A 25,357-nucleotide genomic window follows, 5' to 3' on the forward strand; every position below is an offset into this window, starting at 1 on the left:
AGCAAAACATTTAAACAGTATTGTCAAAAGGAAGACTTACACTCCTTTTGGACAGAGCATGATTTCCAAAAAAAAAAAAAAAAGCTACTCCACAGATCTAGCCTATAATTTGGCATGCTGTATGTTTAATGATGTACTGTGAACCATCCCAGGCAAATCAATAACATCTCCATGGAGACAAGCAGGTGACAGACCCTCCACTTGAAAATTCAGCCAACATTTTGCACCTTTAATGTAAACTAGATATTTTGGAAGTGATGCACGGCTCCTCCCATTGGCAGAACTTCAGAATTACACTTGCAAAGTCGAGCATCGCTGTCGGGAGTTGAGTTTAGAAAATACGAATCATGGGCCATCTTTTACGCATCAACCTTTCAGCCCATGTCGCTCTGCGTAAAGGATGAGGCCAGCTTCAGGAAGAGCGTGGGCTGAATTTATTTACAGAGTCCGGGATAGGACACATACAGATCAGATGAAAATGCTCTTTCTGGGATTCAACATCGCCAGGAGAGAGGAATAGTGTCCACTGGCGGCAGCACGTTCACGGAGCCTCGTACTCGCGCGCCAAACCCACTCCACCCTCGCCTTATCGCTTGTGTCAAAGTAGTGCTCGAGTCCGCAGGGGCACGCCACCGCCGGGAGGGTGGGTGTACGCTCCAGTCCTCAGCTAAAAGACCCGCTTCCACTGGCTGCTCTCATTGCAGTCCAGTCTGCCAAGCGGAGCGCAACGGACTGAGCGCGCACACACCGCATCCTCTCACGGATTTACATCGTTCATTTCGCCTTCAAGCAAAGCAGCAATTGGAGTCACATCTTTCCGTTTTGGACAATGTTTCTCCTGCAGTACACAGGTAAGGTACATTCAAAGTTTATCTTTATTTTCTTAGACCTTAGGCTGCCTCCTTGCTGCAGTTGTAATGGCTCCAAATCTGTGCTGTCTATGGCAAGTTGCATTTTGCTCCAGTCCAGACTTCAGCTGTACAACCAAACGCATCCACCTGCTTCTCTAATTTGAATCAATCATTTTAGTGCAAGCTTACATTTTAACACGGACTCATTACGGGCATGTAACTCAATTTCCCCCTTTTGTGTCTGTTATGTCTGTGCGTCAGTATCCTGTGGAATAGCGCACTGTGTATGTTGACGTACCCGTGTCTGTTTATAGATGAAGTTTTCTGAATGCATTTATGGCAGTACTGAAGCTTAATTGCTGCGATGGGACACATTTTCAGGCGTTATTCACACGGCATGCTGTTGTGTTGTGGCTGAATAATAGACCGTGGTGAGTCACGTTGTGGAACCCCATTAGGAGGGCAGTATCCACGCACAAAGGGGATGAATTAAATACATCACATTGCTTGGTTAACAGTTAGAAAGTCTTAGTGTACAATGCATTTCCCCATCATGGTCAAAATTGTACCTATCTAGCAACACAGCATGGTTTTGTGTCTTGATAAACTTGCTGATTCAATCACAATAGGACTTCATGGGTCTGTTGTAATCCGTTTATGATCAAATTTAGTCATAATCCTCAGTTTTGTATTCCATTTTCCTTTTCTTTTTCAACTCTGTGCTTGAAATTCAATTGACAAAATAGACCAGTGTGAAAGAGAAGCTCCATCAGTGCATGTGACAGGCAGTTACCTCCACTGCTCGGTCCCATGGATAAAATTGGCAGAGCTGCTTTATATTGCTCTCCATGATGCAGGGAAGAGGCACTTGGCTTAGATCTGTCAGAGAGGAGAGAAGATCGAATGCTTGTACACAGTGTGCCGAAGGAGGAGCCAAAATATTTCAACTCTATTTGGCAAGGTTTGTGAGTACTATGGGAAGTTCCTGACATTTCAATACTGGTAATGAGCGGTAAGACTGCAACATAAATCACAATGGAGATGAAATTTGAATGGACGTAATTAGCGAATCGCAAAGGCTGCAGTTTTTGAAGAACCATAATTTCCATCACAAACAACAAAAACTGCTGTGGATGTGATTTTTATTTATTTATTTTTTAGATTTGTTTGTCAGTTCATATTTCAATCACGAACTTTGAGCAGAATCCCAGTATTAATACAGACTAAGACGCAATCGCAATGCTTGTCAGAAATATCGCAAGTGCATTTTTTTCCCCAAATCGTCCAGCCCTAGAGGTAACTTAGTCACACTCCCCTGTCGGAATACTACTAGCCTTGCGCGTTAATGACAACAAAGTAAACCAAGTATGAAAATGTGCTGGCAAACCTTTGTAGCTCATTAAAACTGGACTCTCTGTTCTTCGGAGGTAACCAGATTCATGCAGATAATTGCCACACTGCGTTTGAAGATGAAGCGCCGTCCTGTTGGAAAAGCATCTTACACGCAGGGGTGGACGATGTGTTCAAGAAATAATATCAGAATTTTTAAAGATAAGCCTTTTTTATTACAGTTCTGCTGCTGGAAAGTCACACTAAATCCATCTGTCTCTCTTAAGACATGGTAGCGCCTGACTGAGGAGAGTGTGAGGTAAAGTAGACGGTATTAGATTACATTTTTGATTAAAGCTGGAGGATTTTACCTATTGTGTATGTTGTGGGTTGATGTGGAAAGCAAAGTGTGTGCAAGAAACTCAACAACACTCTGAGAAACATGGAAACTCTACACAGAAAGGTCTGGGTGTGTTCTGGGAGTAAAAGGTTTAAAGTTATCTGTATAGCACTTTCTGTTTTCGCAAATCATACCATTAGTGCTAGTGCAAAAGAGAGTGTTTTCTGCAGAGCATTTGATTGGCCAGATTGTGTATCAGAACATGACAGTTTTATGATAAAGAAATCCAAATCTGTTTACAAATAAATTGGGTTTCAGGTGGAATCTCTTGAGCATCATCTGCGTTGGCAGCTGCAGTATTTTACCTGTCACTCTGTTATTTAAAAGCTAAAATTCAGTTCAGTTCAATTTATTTTTGTAACAGCAGTTGACTCTTAGGGCTTAACAAGTAAAAATGTGAAACAAATGCACTTCAGTAATCTGGTGGGTTTAATCTTTCAACTGGACTTAGGTACTTTTTTGCTTTGTTTGTTTTTTGTTTGTATTTTTCTGTATTTGAACTGGGCGCCCATCAAAAGGAGAGTTGGAGTGTTCTCATTGGGCTCTCCCTGTATAAATAAAGATAAATGGAAAAAACTGAAAAATGAACAAGATCATTGATTTAACCAACGGAGAGTTAGAAAATCCAACAGTGAAACCGACATTGGTCAATAACAGGCAGGAGACAGGCCGATTAAACAGCATTCAATAGAAAACAAGCAAATGGAACTGTCCCAGGACATCCCCTGTCCTTAGACCTTCCTCAGTAAGGAAATAGTACAAAAAACTCAGTGGGAAAAAGAGTAACCTCGATCTGAAGTACAGTGAAGGAGTTACATCACTGGCAGTAGTGATGTAACAACCATGAACGAGTCAGCTCTTAACGTGAATGGTTGGATCCAGATCTCATTTTTTAAAAGAATCAAATCTTTTTCTTTCCAATTTTTATGCATTTTGACACTGATTAATGCTGAACCAACAGAAGAATCACTGATTACTTTATAGATAAATTAGTTTTCACATTGGCTTCTGTCATATAATTAACTATAAAAACCGAGCCAAAAGATTCAGATCCCACAAAGGAGTCCCACCACTAATTGACAGCTCAAAGGAAAGACAATAAATGCACTTCACATTATGCATTGTAAAAGCAGCTGTATAACGAATCACTTGAAACTGTCATATATAATCATTTTACCTATACAGAAGATACTGACGGGGCCGCCTCTTTTCAACCAATCAGGCACATTGTGAAACTGCCTGGCTCTATCCCAGACACTTGATTCTCTGTCATGCTGCATTTCCAAGAGTAACATAAAACCTTGAAGTAGGTAGAGATTAGAGAACTATATGTATACATTCACATGGCACTATTTCAGACTATACGAATGGCACAAAGGACTGAGTAGGTGGAGCTAACAGTTAAACTAGAGGGCCATTACACCAGCGTGTTCGGAGCTACTTGACATGAGACCACTGAACTGCATTGGTTTATTATAGTGTTTAAGCTGTATGTGACGGGATTGTGGCTCCTGCACTGCTATGATAAACCCTGCTGACAGTCCCTTTGAGTTTAGGCCTGAATAGCGGAGCAGTTGGTGGAGAATCTGGATTAAGAACCCGGCCTACTGTACCGTGCACTATAGGAATACCTTCTTTACTGAGCAGTTCTCAGGAGATCATGAGAAGTACGGGATGTTTTTAGCATATTTCCTCAAGCAGCGGAGTCAAGAGAGGCAAATGAGAATGTTGTGTGATGGATGACCGCATGCATGTAGGGCACCGCTGCTGCTCCTCCTGATCTATAACTGTGTCCGTGGTCGCAGTAGGGGTTGGGAGAGACGGAGTTTTCAAAAGGCAAGACGAAACGTGAGAGTCTACGAGAACGAGACAAGATGATATTTTGACATCATTTATAATTTATATAGTGCATTTAAAACAACTTCAACTGCTTCACATAAGGGTCAACAAAAAAATAAATATGCATATAACGCGATACATAGGAAAAAACAATAACGATAGATAGATCCTGTTTAGCTAGTATTAAATGCCAGGGAGAAGTGGTAGGTTTTCAGTCCAGTCTTACACTTGAAGATGGAGAGGATCTGACAGGCAGAGTCTGTTCACTGACACAGAAAAGGCTCTGTCACCTCTGGTCTTGAGCTTTGGGCACAGCCGAGCAGGAGATGGTCAGCTGACTTTAGAGCTCTGGGTGGAGCATAGGGCTGCAGTAACTCCATCAAATATAGAGGACCCATAGAGTGCAGACGTTTAAACACAATGATATTTTGAATAGCACCTGATATGAAATAGGGAGCCATAATAAACATAATTGTAAACATAATAATTTGTGCGGTTTAGCTCACAGTTAGATTTTTGTTGCTGTTGTGGCCATGCCTTTTGGAACTATGACTCCTCAACTCAGCAGCATTAACCCTTTTTTACCCATGTCAAATGTAAATATCTTACCATTTTTTGTGAGTGTCCTGAGAACTGACTCAGAAAATGTTTCGCAATCCAAAAGGTATTTATTTGATGAGGTTTAAGTATCAGTCAAATGTGAAAAGACTGTGTAATTGCCCACAAAAGCACATACATACTTCCTTATGCCCTTGTTTCAAAGTTTACAGCATGTTTAACCTTTTTTAATGTCTTTTTGCACAACAATGGCAGATTTAACAATTTTTTGCAACCCATAATATTACAATAGTTTAGCTTTAGCAACATAAAATTATTTACTTGCTTTTAAACAGGTTGTCATGACTCAATCTTGCACTGCATTGCCGTTGTGTCAGACGCTCAGCTGCAGTTGACTGTGGTAACAAACAAAGTACTTCCTGTACGCGAGCACTGACGGAGAACCAACATCTGGATAGTGTAATGTACTTTTTAATGTATTCAAGTCAAAAGTGTGTTCTTCCCCCCAGTAGAGTCTCATACTGAGGAGAAAGCTGAGACAGTGCGGTTTGGACCTCTGAACATGAGTGTCCATAGAGATCGTCTGGAATGCAGCCATCACTGTAATGGAGACTGAGAGTGCTGAGGAGGCTGTTACTTTAGGAGTAAAATAGGAGTGGTCTGAAAGGCTCTGAAACAAGATGAGGACTGAATAGAGAATGCATTATTAACTGGCTATCACAGCTTTGAAATATTGTGTTATCAGCAGGAGGGAAGGTATCTCTGTTCTGGCTTGTATTTACATGGCAAGTCATCACATTAAGGCTGGGAGGTGTTCATTTGTCGGTGTTTATGTCTATTTATTGTGTTTATTTTAATGTATTTTAATCGTTCATGTCATGTTTCTTTTTATCCATTTTACTAGGCCTATCACGATAACACAATTTGAAGTGTGATGTATTGCTGAAGTAAATATAGACTATAAACGTTAATAAAGTTTGACCAAAATGGGTTTTTCTATGTCCAGTGCAGATACTGTTTGTTTAGGATCCAGAGAAACCAATGGCCGATAAGCTCTACTGATGTTTTTTGGCCGATATGTTGTGCCGATTTTGCTCATTTTACCCGAATGGTCTAGTTTGTATTTAGTAGAACCCCATCCACAACCTTGTTTTACTACAAACTGGATAAATGGATCACATTTTTACAGCACTGTCTCTGGACCAAAGTGTTTAAATAAAACTTTATGCATATAGTCTTTATGCAGGTGGAGGCAGCTGGTTGGTCAAACTAAATACCGGCCTCTGCTGGAGATTTAATGTCAATAGCCGATACGCTACAAAGTGTAAATATTGGTTCGATATATCGGCCAACAGATATATCTCTAAACAATAATATTGAAACCAAACCATGAAGCAGAGTTATCCCCAAAAATATTACTACTACTACTATTACTATTACTACTACTACTACTACTACTATGTGCAATAATAAAAAAAACAACAAAACACAAGCTGAAATAACTAAATAGCAAAATGCAACACCTAAGTAATTCATTTGTATCTATAATGAGTAGGGGTGTGCAAAAATATCAAAATACCGATATATCTTATTATTTCATTTAATGATACAGTACCGATATCATTGGCTGCTGTATCGATATATCGCCAAGAGTATTTTATGTATACTTTACCAAATTATTCTGTCACAGCACTACATTTGTGTGGCTTGTTTAGAGGAAAGAAACTAATTTATGTATTTTTCTAGTTGGTAAAATGCACAGAACAATATGCCCTATTATGTTCCTTCATCTTTAATAAATGGAAGCTAAATAAAAATACAATTAATATTTATTTTTGTGAAAATGTAGTTGATCATTAAGTGTCCTGAAAGCCTTTATTTTTCACTGAATTGTATATCGAATGGATTTGAAATACATCGTATCATATTGTATTGAATCGACAGTGCACTGTATGTATTGTATTGTGGCCTATGTGTCAAGTTATGTATCGTATCGACAACTTTTTACTGATACCTAGCCATAATAATGGATCTTAGAAGAAGGTATTTATTCACCTTTCTCCAGCTCAAATCTTATCATATTGCAAAAAAAAAACAACAACAAAATTATCCCACTACTACAAGATAAATATTGACCCACCTAAAAATAATGTTCCATGTATCATATACTGACTGATGTAAGTCGATACAGTGATTATCATGACAGGCCGAACTTTGTACTGTTTTACTGGAAGCTGTATATTTATAAAATGTACTAAATAAAGCAGATTAGGTGTAGGAATACTCACATTAAAATCTATTTCCTGAACAAGCACCCCTTGAAAAAGAGATGCCTCACGAGCGGGTATCCAAAATAAGACTTTAGTATAAATATAATAACTATATCGACTTATGGTTATATGAAAGGAACTATTTATTTTAGGGCTTAGTATTTATCATTTGTACAATTTCTTTGCAATATTGGGGAAATGTAAGTCATTTGTCTGTACTATGATCAGATCTGAGCTTTAGACGCTACAATGAATAACTTGTATGGATAACTATTGGTTCTTTCTGCTATTTATTTGTTGCAGCTCATGCCTTTTAACAGTACAGTATATTTAAAAATGGGTTTACTCTGATCCATCTGCTTTGTGTCAGTGGCATAAAATACTTTCAATATTATCGTTTATCATGCTATTTCTCTGTAGTGATCTAGCGTGCTTCAACATGTGTTATCGTGACAGGCCTAAGTATAAATCAATGTAAATTTAATCAATAACACTGATTAAAACAGTTAATATCCCACTTAATCACACCTGCAGTTTCTCTACGGAATATACACTCATGTAACTAACCCCCACATCCCTCCCTCCAGCGGCTGTATACATTTTGAGAACATATTTAGTGATTTTCCATTTGCGGATTTCTCACTTACAAATCAAAGAGACCAACACATGAAGATCTTCTCTACAGAGCGCACTCTTTCATGGTCAAAGGGAAAACCATGAGCTAAATGTGATGAGGGGTGCTGCGGAGTTAAAGGGAGCCCTGTTCTTGATGTTTACTGTTCTGAGGTTGCAGTCAAACCTGGATAAATACACGCCTCTCCCTCTGCTCAGTACCAAAGTTCAGTTACGCTTTCTGCCTGTGTCAATGAGCGGAGAGCGTAGGGGGATAATACGGCACAGCCCAGCCACAGAAGCTCACCATTAGCTGTTGGATGTCCTTGAAGGTCAAACTATTTATCCATTTGTCTTAAGTTGTACCGGGACAGTCTGTGTTTGGAATCTTGCCTGGTACTCATATTTCCTGTTTGTAAGAGTATCTCTAGATGCTGCCTGAGTACAGTTTTCTCCCGGAGGGTTCAAGAGTTCATGTAAAGGTAACACTAAAAGTTAAGGTAGTTGTAGGCCTGTCACAGTAACACGTACTGAAACTACCTTATGCCACTGATACAATAACAATAAAGCAAGATAATCCGTGTAAACCATTTTAAAAAGGCAGTATCATTATGTGTCATGAGCTGCAGCAAATAACAGAATGAAGCAATAAGCCATAGAGGGTACTTTTTCAACCGTGTACAGCTCAGATCTTATTGTATTATCTTATCGAGTCAGCCTTTCCATATATAGCCTTTAAAAAAACATGTGTTTGTTTTGTTGTTAGTGGTTTTAGCTTCAGCTGAATATGTTTTCTGCATGTTCGTGTATGGAGCATTACCAGCTATTTTCACTAAGCAAAATATTGACGATGTCTCAAAGTGTGTGTCCAGTACAGTCAGTCCATTACTTGAGGTAGCCCAAAATTATACACAAGTATAGAACAACAAACAATAGTTGACCTGACTAGAGTCATTTCTTTGGAAAAGTACTCAAGTTAATTTAGTTTTGAAACAGAAATAGAAAAAACAAATGAGATGACATTTTTGGCATTTGTATTTTACAGTAAATTTTAAAGTGAATACTTTTTACTTTTACTACATTTTAGAGCAGTTACCTGTACTTTCCACTTCTCAAGATTTTTGAACAGGACTGAAAGTATTTTTTTTATTATAGTTTTAGACTTGCTGAAAAGGCTGAGGGGTTTATTTTTAACACAGTCATAGTTTGAGCAAACAGAAACATACAGAGAAAAACAGATAAAAAAAACTCAATTCAGTTGTTTCTTTTGAACAAAATTCAGTACATCAGTACATTTGAAGCTTTATTAGATCTCAAAATTGGGACAACATACTTTTACTTTTTACTCTTTAAGTAGAATTTTAAACAGGTACTTAAATACTTAAGTAAATCTTTTCATGTTACTTTTATTTGAGGGTTTTTCTTCTGGTATTTGCACTTTTACTTAAGTAACAAAATTGAGTAGAAGTACGGTTACATTGTAAAATATAATACTCAAAAATAAGGCGTCTGAAAATTCATTGATAGAAAGTGGTTATCATGCAGTGCTGTCGGCCCTTGTTTAATGAAAACACATACATTTAACATGTGTGTGTGTCCTGCATGCTGAACGGCAGTCCTGATGGAAGCTAGGGTCATAAGGACATATGCTGACAACAGCAGACTTAACCTCATGTCTCTGAGCACATCTATTACAGACAGGAGGTAATTGGATTCACAAATCTGCTATGCCTCCGGGTTTACAGTGCCACTGGGTTTAAAGGGCCATATTTTAGACTGCTGGACTGTTTGTCAGATAGAGCATGGTCATATTGAGAAACTGAAGCTCACAGAAATACTCACACAGAGCACATTGTGGTGAAAGTACGATTGTGCAATTAATCAAATTTTAATACGGATTTAGTCATCTCTAACTGTCAATAATGTAATATTTCACTTTTTAATCATGAGGTTATAGCCAGTCCTGTCATTGAAAACATCTGGAGCAGAGACTTTGGAGGAAGAAAGTAGTCAGTCTTTTGCATTAAATGGCGCTATTTAAAACTTTTGATTATGTACGTTCAAGAAAAAGATATTAAAGTCAAGTCATTTTTTACTATGAAAGATAAGATTAAAAAAAAAAATCTAAATCAATCATATGACACAGCCCAATAAACCAGTGTACATGTCATACATTTTAAGTTATTTTGTTTCATTTTTTACTTTTACTCAGTGCAAAGAAATGCATCAATCCATTTTCTTTCGCTTAAAGAAATATGTTTTTTAAATTGTCATCCAAGTGGAACACACATCTTTAGTAACGAGCAAAGACAGAACTCACTGGCTCCAGACTTCTCCTCCAGCGCTGCCTCGTTCATGATCTACGGCTCTTCATCTGTTCGGCCGTATGGGTAATTAAACAGGGGAGGGCTCTCAGGAAAGTTGGTTCACGATGGCTTTTTGGCTGTAATCCTCCAATAAGACCAGATCTTTTAAGGTGGAATTGAATTGTTGGTGGAGTGATAGAAGAGCCGCTGTCTGCTTTTAATGAATGGGATTTATCTTGTTAACTCAATTTAATCTTGTTTCCTGGTTTCGAAATTGGTCTTGGTTGTTGTTTTTACTGTGATGGCGAAGATACATAGACTTGACATCTGAGAATTACAAGTCTAATTGCAGCTTAAGTTGTGATGAGACATATTTACAAGATTATACAAGGTTAAATATTACCCCCCAACTTTTTTGTACCTAGTGCTAAAGATACCACTTCAGTACCACGACGAAGTTAAGTTAGACTACTGGCAATATTGATACCTTTTATGGCTTGTGGGCACACGCGCCAACCGCTCGTTTGCAAAGCTTTTATATTTCAAGGCGCTGTACCTTATTTTTACCGTCTTAAAACCTGGAAAGCAGAACTAGTTCATTTTAAATAGTTTGCAGTGGTCCGAAGTCATTTCTCCTAATTACATGGAGCCAGTATACAGCTGACTCATTTTGGCCCTAAGAGCTGCTTTCACAATATATCTGTAATGGGGCAAGACAAATTGGGTACACCCCCTTTAATGGAATTCCTTAATATCATCATTTTATTTTGTAAGTGTATAGTGGCTGGGTTTCAAAAATGTATCACTTAAGTACTAGTATGAAAAAGCAGGTATTGTTTAAGTACCACTATCAGGACCTGAAAAAAGTAACTCAGCACTAAGTAGCATTTTTTAATTGTTATTTTTAGCACTATTACTTTTATATTTTCATGCCAAGATATCTTTATATTATTCAAGAGTTTTCCTAGGTCAATGTTTACCATATTTATTGGTGATACTCTAATGCAGTAGTCTTATATAACGTTTTTTCCAGATGCTCAAAGTCGCTTTACAGTTTTGTGCATTAATGGTAAATGCTTTTCCACCTTCAAGGCGCTCAAAGCTCTTTACATGAAGGAGCCACTTGATCATCCACACACACCCACCTGGGAGCAAGGCAGGTTAGGTGTCTTGACCAAGGACACGACAACAGTATTTATCTGTGAGAGCTGGAATCGTACCGCCAACGTATGGGTTTGTGGATCTGACCGCTCAACCAGTGATGTTTATGTTGGGATCTGAACCACACACCTTTAGGTCTGTGGACAAACACTCTATCAACTTGTAATCGTGAAGGAAGAGATTGCAGACCAGGTAGAGAGTTGAAATAAGTTTATCTCATGAGATGAATGAAGTTACAGACAGCAGGCACATGCGTTACATTTCAGAGGAGTTTTCCTGTACTTAAAGCCTCTTCAAGGTACTATCTATAGAAGGCAGGTCTTATAAGGACTTAACTAATTTTACATACTGTCCGTACAAGGTCATAAAGGGATGCATGGTTAGCTGTTTACAGAGAGGTAGAATACGTCACTAAGAGATGCCTGCAGTCACTAAAAAGATGGATTACTAGACTCTTGTCAACCTGAAGAGGAATACTAGTATCATGTGACCGAAGCAACTGGTTCTAGTGGAGACTTCCTAAAATAAGTTTGTGTCACATTCTTGCAGAGAAACAAATTCACCTCAATGCTTAAGACACAAAATAATCAACACAAGGTTTAAAAGTAAAAATCATGCTTTCAAAACTGAAATACTGTCACCTTATTTATTCACTCCATACTCAGTGAAGGCCCTGAGGCAGAGCCATTAGCACGTCCGACCACCACCAACACACCACATTCATACTAACAATGTGGCTGAAATATATTGCCTAAGGACACCCGCGACACCTGGTAGTCCCAGCAGTCTCCCATCCACGTACTAACCAGCCCAGCCCTTGCATAGCTTCTGAGATCTGAAGAGAACAGGCTTTAACAAGGAGGTCTGGCCACAAAGAACTACTGCTAGAACCCAATTCACAAAACCTTAAGTCAAATACTTGTATATTTAGCCCAAAACAAGGCTGTCTGTGTGAACATGGAGATGTCAGCACTACACAAGTGAAAGAAGCGCTCTGTGAAAGACAAGTGTACATCACTGTGAGGTTCAACCCCAGTGCAGTGTTGCATGAGGAATATAGAGCATGTAGCCCCAGACAGCAGGGTACAAATTATTCAACGAGCACACTGCAAAAGCATATGCGACAATGACAGCTGTACACCTGCGATAGCACTTTACGCCGACTAGTGAAGAGCTTTTTCCTGTTGACTCCTACCTGCTTTTAAAGCATCTGCCAGGGCCTCTGAGGACTGACTTTCTGCACATTGCAACTGAACTGAAAGGGGAAAACAGAGAACTTTGACACAGCTAGAAGTCTCCCCAAGAGCAGTATTCAGACGAGGGTTGTCAAAAGATACAAAAGAACTAGATACTTTTAACAAATATCGAGACTCAAAGAAAACACATAAACAGGACAAAGTATGACCTTTCCTGGATCGTCTTATAATGTATATCATTGTCGTTAGGGGTGCAAGATTAATCGTCATCGGAGTGTAATCGCTATTTGAGTGGTCACACTTAGCAAATCGCAAGACAGCAATTATTTAAGTAACAATAACATCTGCAGCTTTTTACCATCTAAAAAACATTGCAAAAATTAAAGATATACTGTCAAAACCAGACTTGGAGAGACTTATCCATGCATTTGTCTCCAGTAGGTTAGACTGCTGTAATGGCCTGCTCACTGACCTCTCCAAACGTACGTTAAGACAGCTGCAGTACATCCAGAACACTGCTGCTCAGGTTCTACTCCTGAGTAGAACCAGGAAGTACGAGCACATAAGTCCTGTGCTCAGGTCTCTGCACTGGCTTCCTATGGTTCAGAGAATAGAGTTTATAGCAGCTCTGCTTGTGAACAAGTCTCTCCATGGCCCAGCTCCAAAGTACACCTCTGACATGTTAGTGCCATATGAACCATCTCACACTCTGAAGACTTCAGGGACCGGCCTCCTGCTGGTGCTCAGTGTCAGGACTAAACAGGGGGAATGAGCATTTCAGTTTTATGCATCTAAAACCTGGAACAATCTTCCTGAAGATGTGAGACAGGCCTCTACACTGACAATGTTTAAATCCAGGCTCAAAACAGTTCTGTTTAACTGTGCATATGACTGAAAGGTTTTTAATCTGCACTTTTCTCCTTTAATGTTAATCTTATGATGATTATTTGTGATTATTTGTGTTTCGATTTGTTGTATTGTGATTTTAATGTCTTTTTTATTCTGTAAAGCAGTTTGAATTACCTTGTGTATGAATTGCGCTAGGCAAATAAACTTGCCTTGCCTAACAATTTCCTCTGCAAACAAACGTTAAAAAAAAAAAAAAAAACACCCTTAAGTTTCAAAATTCCACAAACATGATCTGAAATGCATAGGATTCTTGTTTTAGTTTAGCAGTTCTGATTTCCGTGTTCTCTCAGATATTAGTGCTTCTGGACATCTTTAAAAGGTGAACTTTGAACGGAATCCTGATATCTATCGCAAATCAGCATTATCGGCATTGCATTATCAAAATTGGTATCAAGTATGAAGCCTTTTAGTATTGTGACAACACTAATCCTAACAAAAGTTTTCAAAGCCGGAGCGGTCACTGAGGCCTTCTGACCACGTCCTCATTAGCTAAAGTACAAGTGGCCACAGCGAGCCACCTCTTCAGAGCCAGTTAAAGGAGAAATGTGTCCCTAAGCACAGATTCATTTAGTAAAGGGTTGAGCCGGTGAAAACAAAGTGGGAGGCGGGTTTAGCTCTGCTACATGGAGTCAGCTGCTCACCTTTAATGACATGGCACTTCCCTCAAAGTGCCTCAGAGGATGACAGAGCATTAGTCACACAGTATTCCTGTCGTTTCTGGTTTGATTTTTTTGTTTTGCTTTTTACATTTTGCCTTTAGCTGTTTTCTTACCTGTCTACTGGTTTATTCGGCTAAACATTGTGTGTACTTTTATCTATTCATTTCTTTCGATTCTGAAAGGCCCGTGAATGACATTTGTACTAAATTTGACTGAGATGAAGCTCGAGAGATGCCGCTTGAGGATATCCTAATGGAAGTTATTCACAGACAACATTGGTTTGTCATTAAGGAGGGGGTATTTTGCAAATTTTACTTTTTGAAGCTTTCTATCATATTATAATATTATAACAAGAGGTTTTATATGGCATCTGTGCATGTTTAAGTAATTTTGCTATCACTCCAGGCACTATTGGAACCCTCTTTGTGGTTAGCAGTAACATCCTATCCAAAACTCAAACCACAAGCCTACATCACCCATCCACCCACACGGCAATTTTCCATAAATATACAAAACTGATTGTGTTGTGATAGCACTTTGAAGGAGGAGTGACGTAGCATGGAGAGCAAAGGGAAGGAACAGTTTTAAAAACAAAACTGTGTAAAAATATATTATTACGTTGTCTTTGGCGAATATATCATTTTCAAAACAACAAAAGGTAACATGCTGATCAAAACATCCCGTGGAAATTTGATGTCTGTCTGAGCCATAAAACCTATTCATTCAGCCAGTAAAAGTAACAGTACAGATAACAGAACAAAAAAACGACTTAAGTAAAATAACCAATTTCAAAATGTACTTAAAGAGTAAAAAGTAAAAATACCGAAACAACCGAATAGATCTTTTTATTCTAACTGTTTTGGTGTGTTTATTTGTTGATATATTTTTGTTTATGTGTTAAAATAACCCCTCTGCCTTTTCTGCAGGTCTTAAACAATAATACAAATTACTTTTACTTTTCAGTTCGGTTGAAAATATAGTGAAGTAGAAAGTACAGATACCTGCTCTCAGATGTAGTGAAAGTAAAAGTAAAAAAGTATCCACTTTAAAATGTACTGAAGTAAAATACACAAAAATACCTAAAGATTTTACTTTAGTAAAGTACTTTACTACTTTTACTTTGTTACGTTTCACCACAGCTCTCGTCACATAGCTTAGTTTGATGTCTGTTGCACAGCTATTCGATTACTGTGTTAGCATTACTTCAATAATTAATTAGTTGTTACTACTCTGTTTACTTGTTTCAGTCCAACAAAGAAAGAAGAAGAATATATTTATAAGAAACACTGTCACCTGAATGTGTAAGTGGCTCTTGAGGGCTCCTGGACCTGTAGGGCTTGTGGCGAAAGAGATTATCAGAGCAACAGAACAAACGTGTCTGTGCTGGTGTGATTTACGAGCTTGGCCGTTTGATTTATCTCATTTGGAAATGGTCTCGCAGGGCCCTGTTAGCCGCAGTGTAGCATCAAATTGATTGGACATTTAGAGGGATTCACAAGGGCTAAAAGAAATTACACCTTGCAGGAATACCAATGAGTACTGGTAGTGTAGCTTGATTTAAGCGTTGTCACTTTCGTCTCAAAATGTTCGATATTTAAAAGCTAAGTCTGCATCTGTTTCGGTACAGCTGCTGATGAAACAGAAATGTGTGGATACTGACACATCTCTGGTTCTGTCAGTCTCACTGGTGGATTCCCCATTGATCTGCAGTGCTGGGGATTTGTAGACATGTGCAGTTTTTAACTTCTTTAATCTGCCTTTTACAGAGTCTCTGGCGGATTAGATTACCCAGGCATGGGAAAATACAATGGAAAAAAAGTGTTAATGTTTAGAAACTTTTTAGCAAGGTGTTTAGGGAGAGAAGTTGGCATCAGTTATAATATTTAACAGTATAATTAGCAGTTTCCACCTCCTGTTCTGTTTAAAGGTTATAATCATGCATTGAGAAAGTGCTGCAGATTTATACATTTCATTAGCAAAAGAATGTCAATGAAGTGAGTGAGCTGTCAAAAACACTACTACACAGTCTGCCTGGGAGCCACAATGGTTGACAGTAGTGATCCGAAGGTTGGCGGTTCGAATCCCGCTCTCGACGTAAACATTGGTTGATCGGTTTGATCCACTGACCCACAGGTTGGAGGTGCGATTCAAGCTCCCACAGATGAATGCCGTCGTTGTGTCCTTGGCCAAGACACTTAACCCATCTCACCCCCAGTGTCTGTGTACAAGGGGAAAGAATTTAATTTAATTTAAAGTGATGGCTGACCAATGAGCTCCCTCGTTTCACATGACTAACTAATCTGACTGCGCGATCTTGTTGGGTTCTGGCTCGAGATGTGAAGGGCGGAGTAGGGACCAGACTGATATCTTTCTATAATTTTCATACAGAAAGAGATATCACTTTGGATTTGCCAGGCAAGCACACAGTCTAAATAGAAATAAATACGGTAGATGAGCCATGACTGAGTTTGCACATTGTTCTCAAAGGTCATAGTCCTGCCTCACTGCTGTATGTCAACGCGTAACTAGACCCGTCATGATAATTACTATATTGACTTATAGCAAAAGACGAAGTTTAAATCTGTCAATTGGGCAAATTGTTGTAAGAGTGAAGACGTTTCGCTGCTCATCCAAGCCGCTTCTTTAGTTTGGTCAGATTGCAGGTGGAGACTTTATATCTATCTGAAGAGAGGGGCTAAATACACTGAAACTGTAAACAGCTATTGTCTCCAGTTTCAGCTTTTAATGGTCCTATTCACCCTTTAATGGCCCTCCTATTGTTCTCTTTTGTTTCTTTTGTTTGCTTTGGGTCTGAGGATGGAATTATAGATCTGTGAGAGATTATGTCCATTCCTGTTAAAAGAAGGATTGTCTTTCCTTACAAAAATAGATTCTTTAACTCCATTCTCAAACCATTTCTTTTCTCAATAGCTGTTTCCAGTTTCAATGTGGTTAGCCCCTCCCTTCAGACAGATATAAGGCAGTGTCCACCAGCAATCTGACCAGAACTGAAGAAGCGGCTTGGATGAGTAGCAAAGCGTCTTCACTCTTACAACGATTTGTCCAGTTGACAGATTTAAACTTCATCTTTTGCTATGGATCAGACCTGGACGACTGAGGGATTACACAGATATATTGACTTATCTTTCAATATAAAGCTGGAACAGTATGTTTTGGGCCTCAATATTTATCATGAGAACTTTTTGTTTGTAAAAGTGGGAGATTTTGGGTATTTTTGTTGCAATACGCTAAGATTGGGACTGTGGAAGGGTGAATCAGTCCCTTTTATGGCTGATTATTTAGTTCATTAATTTTCTTCGGTCAGTTCACATAATCATTAATCATGTTATATGGTGCATGAATATCACAAAAAAGAACATAAAAATAGCACATAATACTTCAGTTTTTCTACAGACTGAAGGAGTTTGGCTGAAATTTAACACTTATTTTGCCCAACCCTCTTAACATATAGAACACAAGATGGCAGAAAATCTATTTATAGAAAAAACTAAACTTATCTATCATGAATGTAGGGAAGACCTATTTATACACACATACACATAAGTACGTTGATATTCAAACACACATGCACCGATCACATGTCAAGAGGCATACATACTGAGCTAATGCTTCTAGTGCTCTGTAATACTGGACTTAAAGTTGTTTTGTTTTTTTTATGTTGTAAGGTATCTACACTTAGCAGAGCAGCACTACATCAACTGTTATCTTGATTTACTACTGCTAGAGTAAATAACACAGACACTATGCAGACCAGCGTGGGCCTTATGAAGACGCCGTGTAGACTAGAAGAAGGATCCTCCTCATACCCACAACCAAAGACACACACACACACACACTGGGGGACCCTATAAAAGCTGTCACCACGCACATCTCAGGACTCTCTTCTATCCTTTCCAGAGAGTCTGTTGCTTCATTGTTCACTTTACCTGTGGAACTCATTAAACCCTTTTGACTTTATGTTTCAGTCTCTTGATCCTCTTTGACACTTACACCAGAAATGAATATTCTTAATGTTTTGCCCAGGCTGTTCCATTTGTACATTCTGCTGTTTATTTGTTGCAGCTCATGTCTTTTAATGAAAGAGTATTCAAAAATGGTTTACTGGGATTATCTTGCATTATTTAATTCTTAATCAGTGGCATAAAGTTGTTTTCAATGTTATCATTTATCGTAATATTTCCCTGTAGCAATATATCTTTCTTCAAAATTTGTTATCATGACAGGTCTAGCGTAAACACATCTTGATTGGCACTACATTTTTCAGTCAAATCAGCAGCTTCCTAGAACCATAAAGTACCATAATGTCGGCTTCAGTGAGAGAGTGACACAATGAGACAAAGACACATTATTTAAAGATCCATCTGTCGCATCTCTCGCCTGTATTGACACTCTGGAGAAGGATGCATTTGGAAAGAAACTCAGAGCAAAACAATTTAACAGCGAGAGAAAAACATCCCAGCTTGAGACAAAGTACAAAATATACTTCAAGTGCCACAACTTTCTCCACAAAAAAACAACAACAACAAAATATCCTATCCCATCTCTAAAACATGTTCTGAAATACACTTTGTCCGTTCAAATTTCAGAATCCTAGGTATAGATATTTTTCCCAAATTGTGCAGCTTCTACCCAGAGTCTTGCAATGTTTTGTTATCCATCATTACACATTGGCAGAATTATTGCGCTGTTAAAATAAAGAGTGGTCTTTGTAGGGTTTCTGCACAGTGATGTAAGGCAGTGAATAATTGCTTCTGAAAAGGCTATAAAAACAATATTTCTCAATTGACTGTGTTAGTCTCAAAACATGTCCATCTGTACCCCATGTGTGCCATCTGCTTAAGTGTAATTTTGGGGCCTTGCATATAGTTTTATCGTGGGCCTGTGCCAATAAGAGTGCTGGTCTATACAGGCGTTTGTGGTCTCTTCTCCGTTAGTCTAGACAGATTTGTGGCTGTTTGGGGCATCGCATTGTGTCTCAAATGTGGAAACCATCGTGCCAATTTGGAAAAGAGCAAATCCGTGTAGACCAACTGTAATCCCTGGAATAGATCCAATAAGGCATATATCTAAGAAGACGAGACAGCAAGTGCGAGAGAGTAGTGAAACCAAGTGGAGTTTTATGAGCAAAACGACAGCTCCAAATGACTGAAATATCTGACGCGTTCTCGGCTGCGCGATCCCATTTTAATTAGAAGGACGGGCCATTCTGTGCCACTTGGCCGGACGCATCCTACATTTTTCATGACACACTTCAGCCACTAGAGCCCACTGTGATGAAACACAGATTGTCTTTCAAAACTGCGGCCAGATAGTTGGAAATGTCCATTTTATGTCTTGCACTTTTCATCCTCGCTATTATTTTCCAAATGGAATAACTGCCGAGACTGTTTAAAAGATGGCAAAAGATGTGGTGGATTCTTTGTAAAAATAGGACTGCACGATTTAGGGAAAATATCTGATTGTGGTTTTTCCTGACAAGCATTGAGGTGGGATTAGATTTCTGATTTATGTTTTAATAATAGGATGCTGTTCCAAGTTCATATTTCAAACACGTCTAGAAGAACTGACGAAAAGAAAAGAAATATGAACTGACAAAATAATACAAGAGTCACATTTAAAACATGTTTGTACTGGTCCAAACTACAGTGTTAGCAGGTTTATCCAGAATAAGACACCAGAATAATACATCCATTTAAACTGCAATTTTGATTTGATTGTGATTTATCTTGCAGCCTTATTCTATATGCATATTTTGGTGCTAGAATGACAAAAATAACCAACCCAATGAAAGGGCCTATATTCTGTAAAATTTTAACTTCTAACTATTATTTGGGCTACAGTGGCTCAGTTAGTTGGTGCTCATGTTTGTCAACTGATCCGAAAGTTGGTGGTTCGAACCCCTCTCTCAACATAAACATCACTGCTAGAGCGGTCAGATCCACTGACCCACAGGTTGGCGGTGCGATTCCAGCTCCCACAGGTGAAAGCAGTTGTTGTGACCTTGGGCAAAACACTTAACTGCGTCTGCGTACATTGGTGTATGAATGTGTGTGTGAATGGGAGAGTGGTTCCTTGATGTAAAGCGCTATATAAAAATGTGACCATGACCATGACTATTCCTTCCTCATCAAGAACATACCTGGAGTTGTATTTTTACTTCATTTTTACATCTCAGAAATCCTGCATTCAGAGGTAAATGCATTCCTTTTATGTCACAATGTTCTAATCCATAAAACCTGTTAATATATTTATAATGTTCATAAATCTTGCAAGTTCTGACCATTCAACTGCTCAAATTCTCTCACTGGTTTAGCTTAGTAAGTTACTACCAGCAGACATCACTTTTAGCCTGTTATTGTTTCAATGCCCCAACAGATGCAGGTCTAGCGCCATCTGGTGGTGCTTTACTAAGCCCTGTAGGTATTCTTTGTACTTTAACTAGTGTGAAAAAAGCTCTTTACAAATAAATTCGGTATGTTATGCAAATATATCAGTAGTACTACAGAAAATTCCAAGGACATCCTGTACCAAGTAGTTTGATTCTATTGCATACTATAAACCTGTTTTCCTGTTCATTGGCCGTACTGCTATCCCAATGTGACGGATACTATTGTTTCCTATTGACTTCGAAACAAATAGTTACTGATTTTGTCCAGAAGGCTTTCCACACAGTTCCTTTCTGACATATTAGTCCAGCGCACTCCTCCCATTGGACCGTGAGCATGAGAGTGGACATGACCTTATCAGCTGCTGTTGTCTCATTAACCTTTGGAGTGCAGAGGGATTAGAATACAAACCACATCCTTATTGAGTGTAATAAAATAGGTATAAATTCACCAGAAGGCCAGGTAGCTGAGAAGAGATGCCTCTCTTCTCCTTGCATCAATAATCAAGCCATTAGATCTTCTGCAGATTTCTCTTTGGCATAGAGCTGCTGTGGGGAGATGTGTCTTCTAAACAGACAATAATTACTAGTTTATTTGCATGTGTTGCTTTACACTCCAGTAAACTACTTTGTATAAATGTCATTGTATTTTTGGGAATAGATTAACCTTTCCCAAACCTTTCCTTGCAAGAACTGAAGTTTCCTGCATACTCGTGATATTAACTGATTTGAGTCGGTGACATTTCTCACCGTTTTAAAATACTCAATAAAAGTAAGAAAATCTGATCTATTTTCTGATTACACTGCGCAAACACGTTGAAACACAGACAGGGCTGCGACAATGAATCAGAAATTGTCGACTATAACAATAATCATAAGTGTATTTTGATTATTATAGCCGTAAAGTCTAAACAAACAGATTAAATACAAACTAACACATGTCAAAAGATGTCAACAGTTTCATAATACGCCTTCGTCGTAAATATTCTCTATCTAGACACTTTCAGTCGCCATATTTCACCTTCTATGGGGTATTAACTTTTAGCACATGACATATTTAGATCACCGTGTTAACTTTTATTGTTTTGAAAATGCTGTATTTGCCCAAAGCAGCGTATTAACATGTTTCAGTTTTGTTTTTTTGATGCTTTGAGACGCTCCGAGTCTCCTCTTCCTTTGCTTCCCGCACTCCCCCTTAAGAGCGCTATCACATTACAATCAGTGTGCATCTCGTTAATGAAACTACTGCACATCACATCATGTTTGTCAAGTTGTTTTGTACCATGTTTTTGTATATTTGTGGAAAAATGCAGTGCTGGAGCTTGGGTGATGTAGTAGGCTTGTAGATAGGATCTTACTACTCACTGTAAGGAGGGCTTGAATAGAGCTCGGGAGAGATGGATGACATAAAATCACTTCAGGCATGTCTTTGATGATGGAACAATTTTATAACATGACAGAAAGCCTAAAAAAAACCTCGATTTTGCATAATACCCCATCTTAAAAAAAAAGGAAAATGAAAAATGATCAACACTTGTATTTCGCTCTTGTACTTGTCTCATATTACAATAAGCGTGTTTTTCTTTAGGGATTAAATCACCTCATTGGTTGAATTTGGAGTGTTTTGTGAAAGTGTTCTGAATAAACTCAGTGCCCTTGTGTGATAAAACGCAACTTTTTTTTTTTCTCCAGGGTGCTTCAAAATGTCCTTGATCCGTTTCCACAGCAACAGTGATGCGTCAGTATTCATTTTAGACTTTTAGTTGTCATAATTATAGAAAATATAGACTGGATCAGTTTGTAATTACAGACAGTATATCAGTGCTAATATCAATACTGTCTGATGTAATTATTGTTTTCATACACTGGCATTGCCCCAGTATTTAGCACACCAGGCTACACAAACTATGACAACTGCAATTCATTTTAGCCCTCATTTAAACTTTGGTGCCTGCTTTAGTCTGTCTATAAATATGAATAGTTTGGCTGATATCTGTATGAGAGTGCCATAGCTTCTTAGCCCGCCTCTGAATCCCCTGCTTAACTCCGTCAGTCATTGGCGTCATTCACCCTCATAGACCTCCTAATGCGGCTGGGCTCAGGTTCCTCTCTGAACAGAACAATATCTCATTTAGTGTGAAAACAGACTTAGTCCTGGAGGTCTCATGACTTTGTTTTATCAGCACGCAGCAGGTGACTGAAGCTCATTTGATTGGATGGAGGAAGTGTCAGCTGGCTCGCGCTGGGCTCAGAGCTGAAGCCTTGAAAATGTTGTTATAACTGGATTAAAATCGGTGTATTTATAGTGTAGTTTTAAAGCAAATTCATGGTTTGGGTGCTGACAAATACAGGCACGTACTCTCTAGAAGTACAGTGTGTCCATAAAGTCTTATTTTTACGATTTTAAAATTGAATTACAAAGGCAATTAATATAGTAAAGATGTGTTAATTAGATTTGTTGTATTGTACTCTGTGGTTATAAAAGTTTTTAATCACATTGCATTTTTGTATTTCAGGCATCGTCTTAATAAAAGAGGCCACACCTAAGAAATGTCTACTCCTCGAGAGAAAGCACAATGTGTATCATGGTTTCTATGGGGCTATGTTAAAGATATCGTGAATCGAACAAAGATACGGGACATTACTGAACTAAAGCAAAAGATAACATGCAATTGCAACCACTGATGAGTCTCTGCTACAGCGAACATGGCCATCTTGATCTGCTTCGTGGCACTAACGATGCCCATATAGGGGAAACCACTGAGTACAATAGAACAAGTCTGATTAAGATATCTTATCAGTTGCCTTTGTAATATTTTTTTTAATCATAAAAAGACTATATGGACATCCTGTACATGTATTTAGGCCTGTCATGATAACACATTTTGATACATTGCTGCAGAGAAATACAGCGATAAGTGATAATATTGAAACTACTTTACGCCAGTGGACAAATGTTTAAATAGACAGTATCATTAAAAGACAGCAATAGATAAATGAGAGAATGAAGATTTTTCACAGAACTTACCTTTTCTTTCCTTCTGCAGCTCGAATCTTATCATATTACAATAAAAATCTCCACATTATTGCAAAGAAACTATAAACATAATACATTTTTAGCCCCAAAATATGTTGATCCAGCTCTCATATATTGAACAATTGGCTTATATAGTCATTATCGTGACCTACATTTGGTATATGATGCCTTTGGGTTGCCAGATCTTGTCTTTGTACCTTAGCTGGAGGATTTTACCTATTGTGCAAGTTTTGAGTTGACTAAAAAACGTTTGCAATAGATTGAATTAGATTAGATTAGCCTTTATTGTCTCCTAATGAGGAAACTTATTTTGGACAAGCAATGGGCATGAAGACAGACCAATACTATACCAAAAGCATCAACCCAGCGGTGGCAGGTTTTATGCAAACTTGACTAAATACAACAGGCTGTATACAGACATATTCTAATATAGAGTTTCATCAACAATTTTGATGTTTGTGGCATCTACAAACTGCACCCAGTCCTGATCAGCCTGTAGATTTGAGCTTTAATATATGACTGCGTATTGCTTCCTAGCTTTATTTAGTCCAAAGCGCTTTACATACAGGAACCACGCACCTATTCACACACACATTCATACACCAGTGTATACAACTCAGCTAAGATTTGACCATTTTTTTTAGCAACTTTTACTAAAACTAACACTAAAACGTGACCAAATTATACCATTTAAAAAAAAAAAAAAAAAACATATTGTCTGGGTCTGATTATTTTTAGATTCTTAGTTGGAGATAAATATTTTCACACTTAAGACTTTCAATTAGGACAGGTTGTAATGATAAATTATGCTTGTGTGAATCCATTAACTCCACCTTTTTAACAGTCTCACACTCACACACCCTTCATACATCACCTCTGCTGTGTGAGCTGTGAGGAGTTATATCGTATACAAAGAGATGCGTAGATCACAGTTTGTTCTTAAAGCCGTACACGCTTCAAGTCAATCATGGAAAGCCTTTATTTCATTAAAGGTTTTATATTACACAAAATTGACTCTTGTGAGATTTAAGCCATGTTATAATGTTGTTACCTCCTCACAAACATACCTGGAGGTGTGTTTTGTTTACTATTAGTCTGTGTACATCTCCAAAGCTCAAAATGCTCTGTTCCACCTTGTGATGTCATGAAGCAGCAGTTTTCAAGTTAACAGCTGGCTTTTACCTTTAGTTCAGCACAGATGGGCAATTCCAGAGCTGAAATTATCCAAATGATTGTAGTGAAGGTGTATGGAGTTTAAAAACACAGCGAACCACTTCCTGTATTACCACATGATGACATCACAAGGTGGGACAGAGTGTTTTTCTGTTTGGGAGAAGAACTCAGCCTAAATATACAGGGTTTGTGTGTTAAACATGTGTGAATGAAACAAAACACAGCTCTAGATATGTTTGTGATGAGGAAACGTAATAACAGAGATCAGAAAACAGCGTAATATGGGCTCTTTAAAATAATCTTTAAAGGTCATATATTTAACAGTTGAGGTAAATGAACACTTAAATTATCCCGTCACATCTAATGAGCCTGCATTAACCATCTGGTGCTTTTCAACTTAAGTTAATGGGAGGTTGAGAAAGAGTCTAGCCTAGAGGATGGCCCAGTTTTACAGCAGTAAAGCCCAAACTGAAAAATTTAACTTTGAATCAATTGATATTAATTTACTGAGCTGATTTTTTAAAGCACTATATAAAAATGTGAGTATTTTTCCATTTAGTGCGTTTTTACTCAGCCACTTTTCTTGTAATGTTCAGCTTTATTAATCAAGTATAAACTACATTTTGCAAATTCATACATTAAGAACTCTAA

General features: G+C 38.2%; 2 protein-coding genes across 3 annotated transcripts in view; both read left to right on the forward strand.

Annotated features, from left to right (window-relative positions):
- Nucleotides 1–654: 654 nt before the first annotated feature.
- LOC117377553 (ecto-NOX disulfide-thiol exchanger 2-like) overlaps nt 655–25,357 on the forward strand; it is a 60,151-nt gene continuing 35,448 nt past the window's right edge. For both annotated transcript variants that reach the window (XM_033973997.2, XM_055224897.1), the window contains exon 1: nt 655–851. In XM_033973997.2, the coding sequence (XP_033829888.2) occupies nt 830–851 (22 nt within the window). In that variant the 5' untranslated portion in view covers nt 655–829. The remainder of the gene's footprint in view (nt 852–25,357) is intronic.
- Nucleotides 826–25,357, forward strand: part of LOC117377552 (ecto-NOX disulfide-thiol exchanger 2) — a 137,048-nt gene continuing 112,516 nt past the window's right edge. Inside the window, exon 1 of the mRNA XM_055224896.1 lies at nt 826–851. Coding sequence (XP_055080871.1) covers nt 830–851 — 22 coding nt within the window. The 5' untranslated portion in view covers nt 826–829. The remainder of the gene's footprint in view (nt 852–25,357) is intronic.

The sequence above is a fragment of the Periophthalmus magnuspinnatus genome, chromosome 10 (assembly GCF_009829125.3).
Source record: "Periophthalmus magnuspinnatus isolate fPerMag1 chromosome 10, fPerMag1.2.pri, whole genome shotgun sequence".
Taxonomy (NCBI): domain Eukaryota; kingdom Metazoa; phylum Chordata; class Actinopteri; order Gobiiformes; family Gobiidae; genus Periophthalmus; species Periophthalmus magnuspinnatus.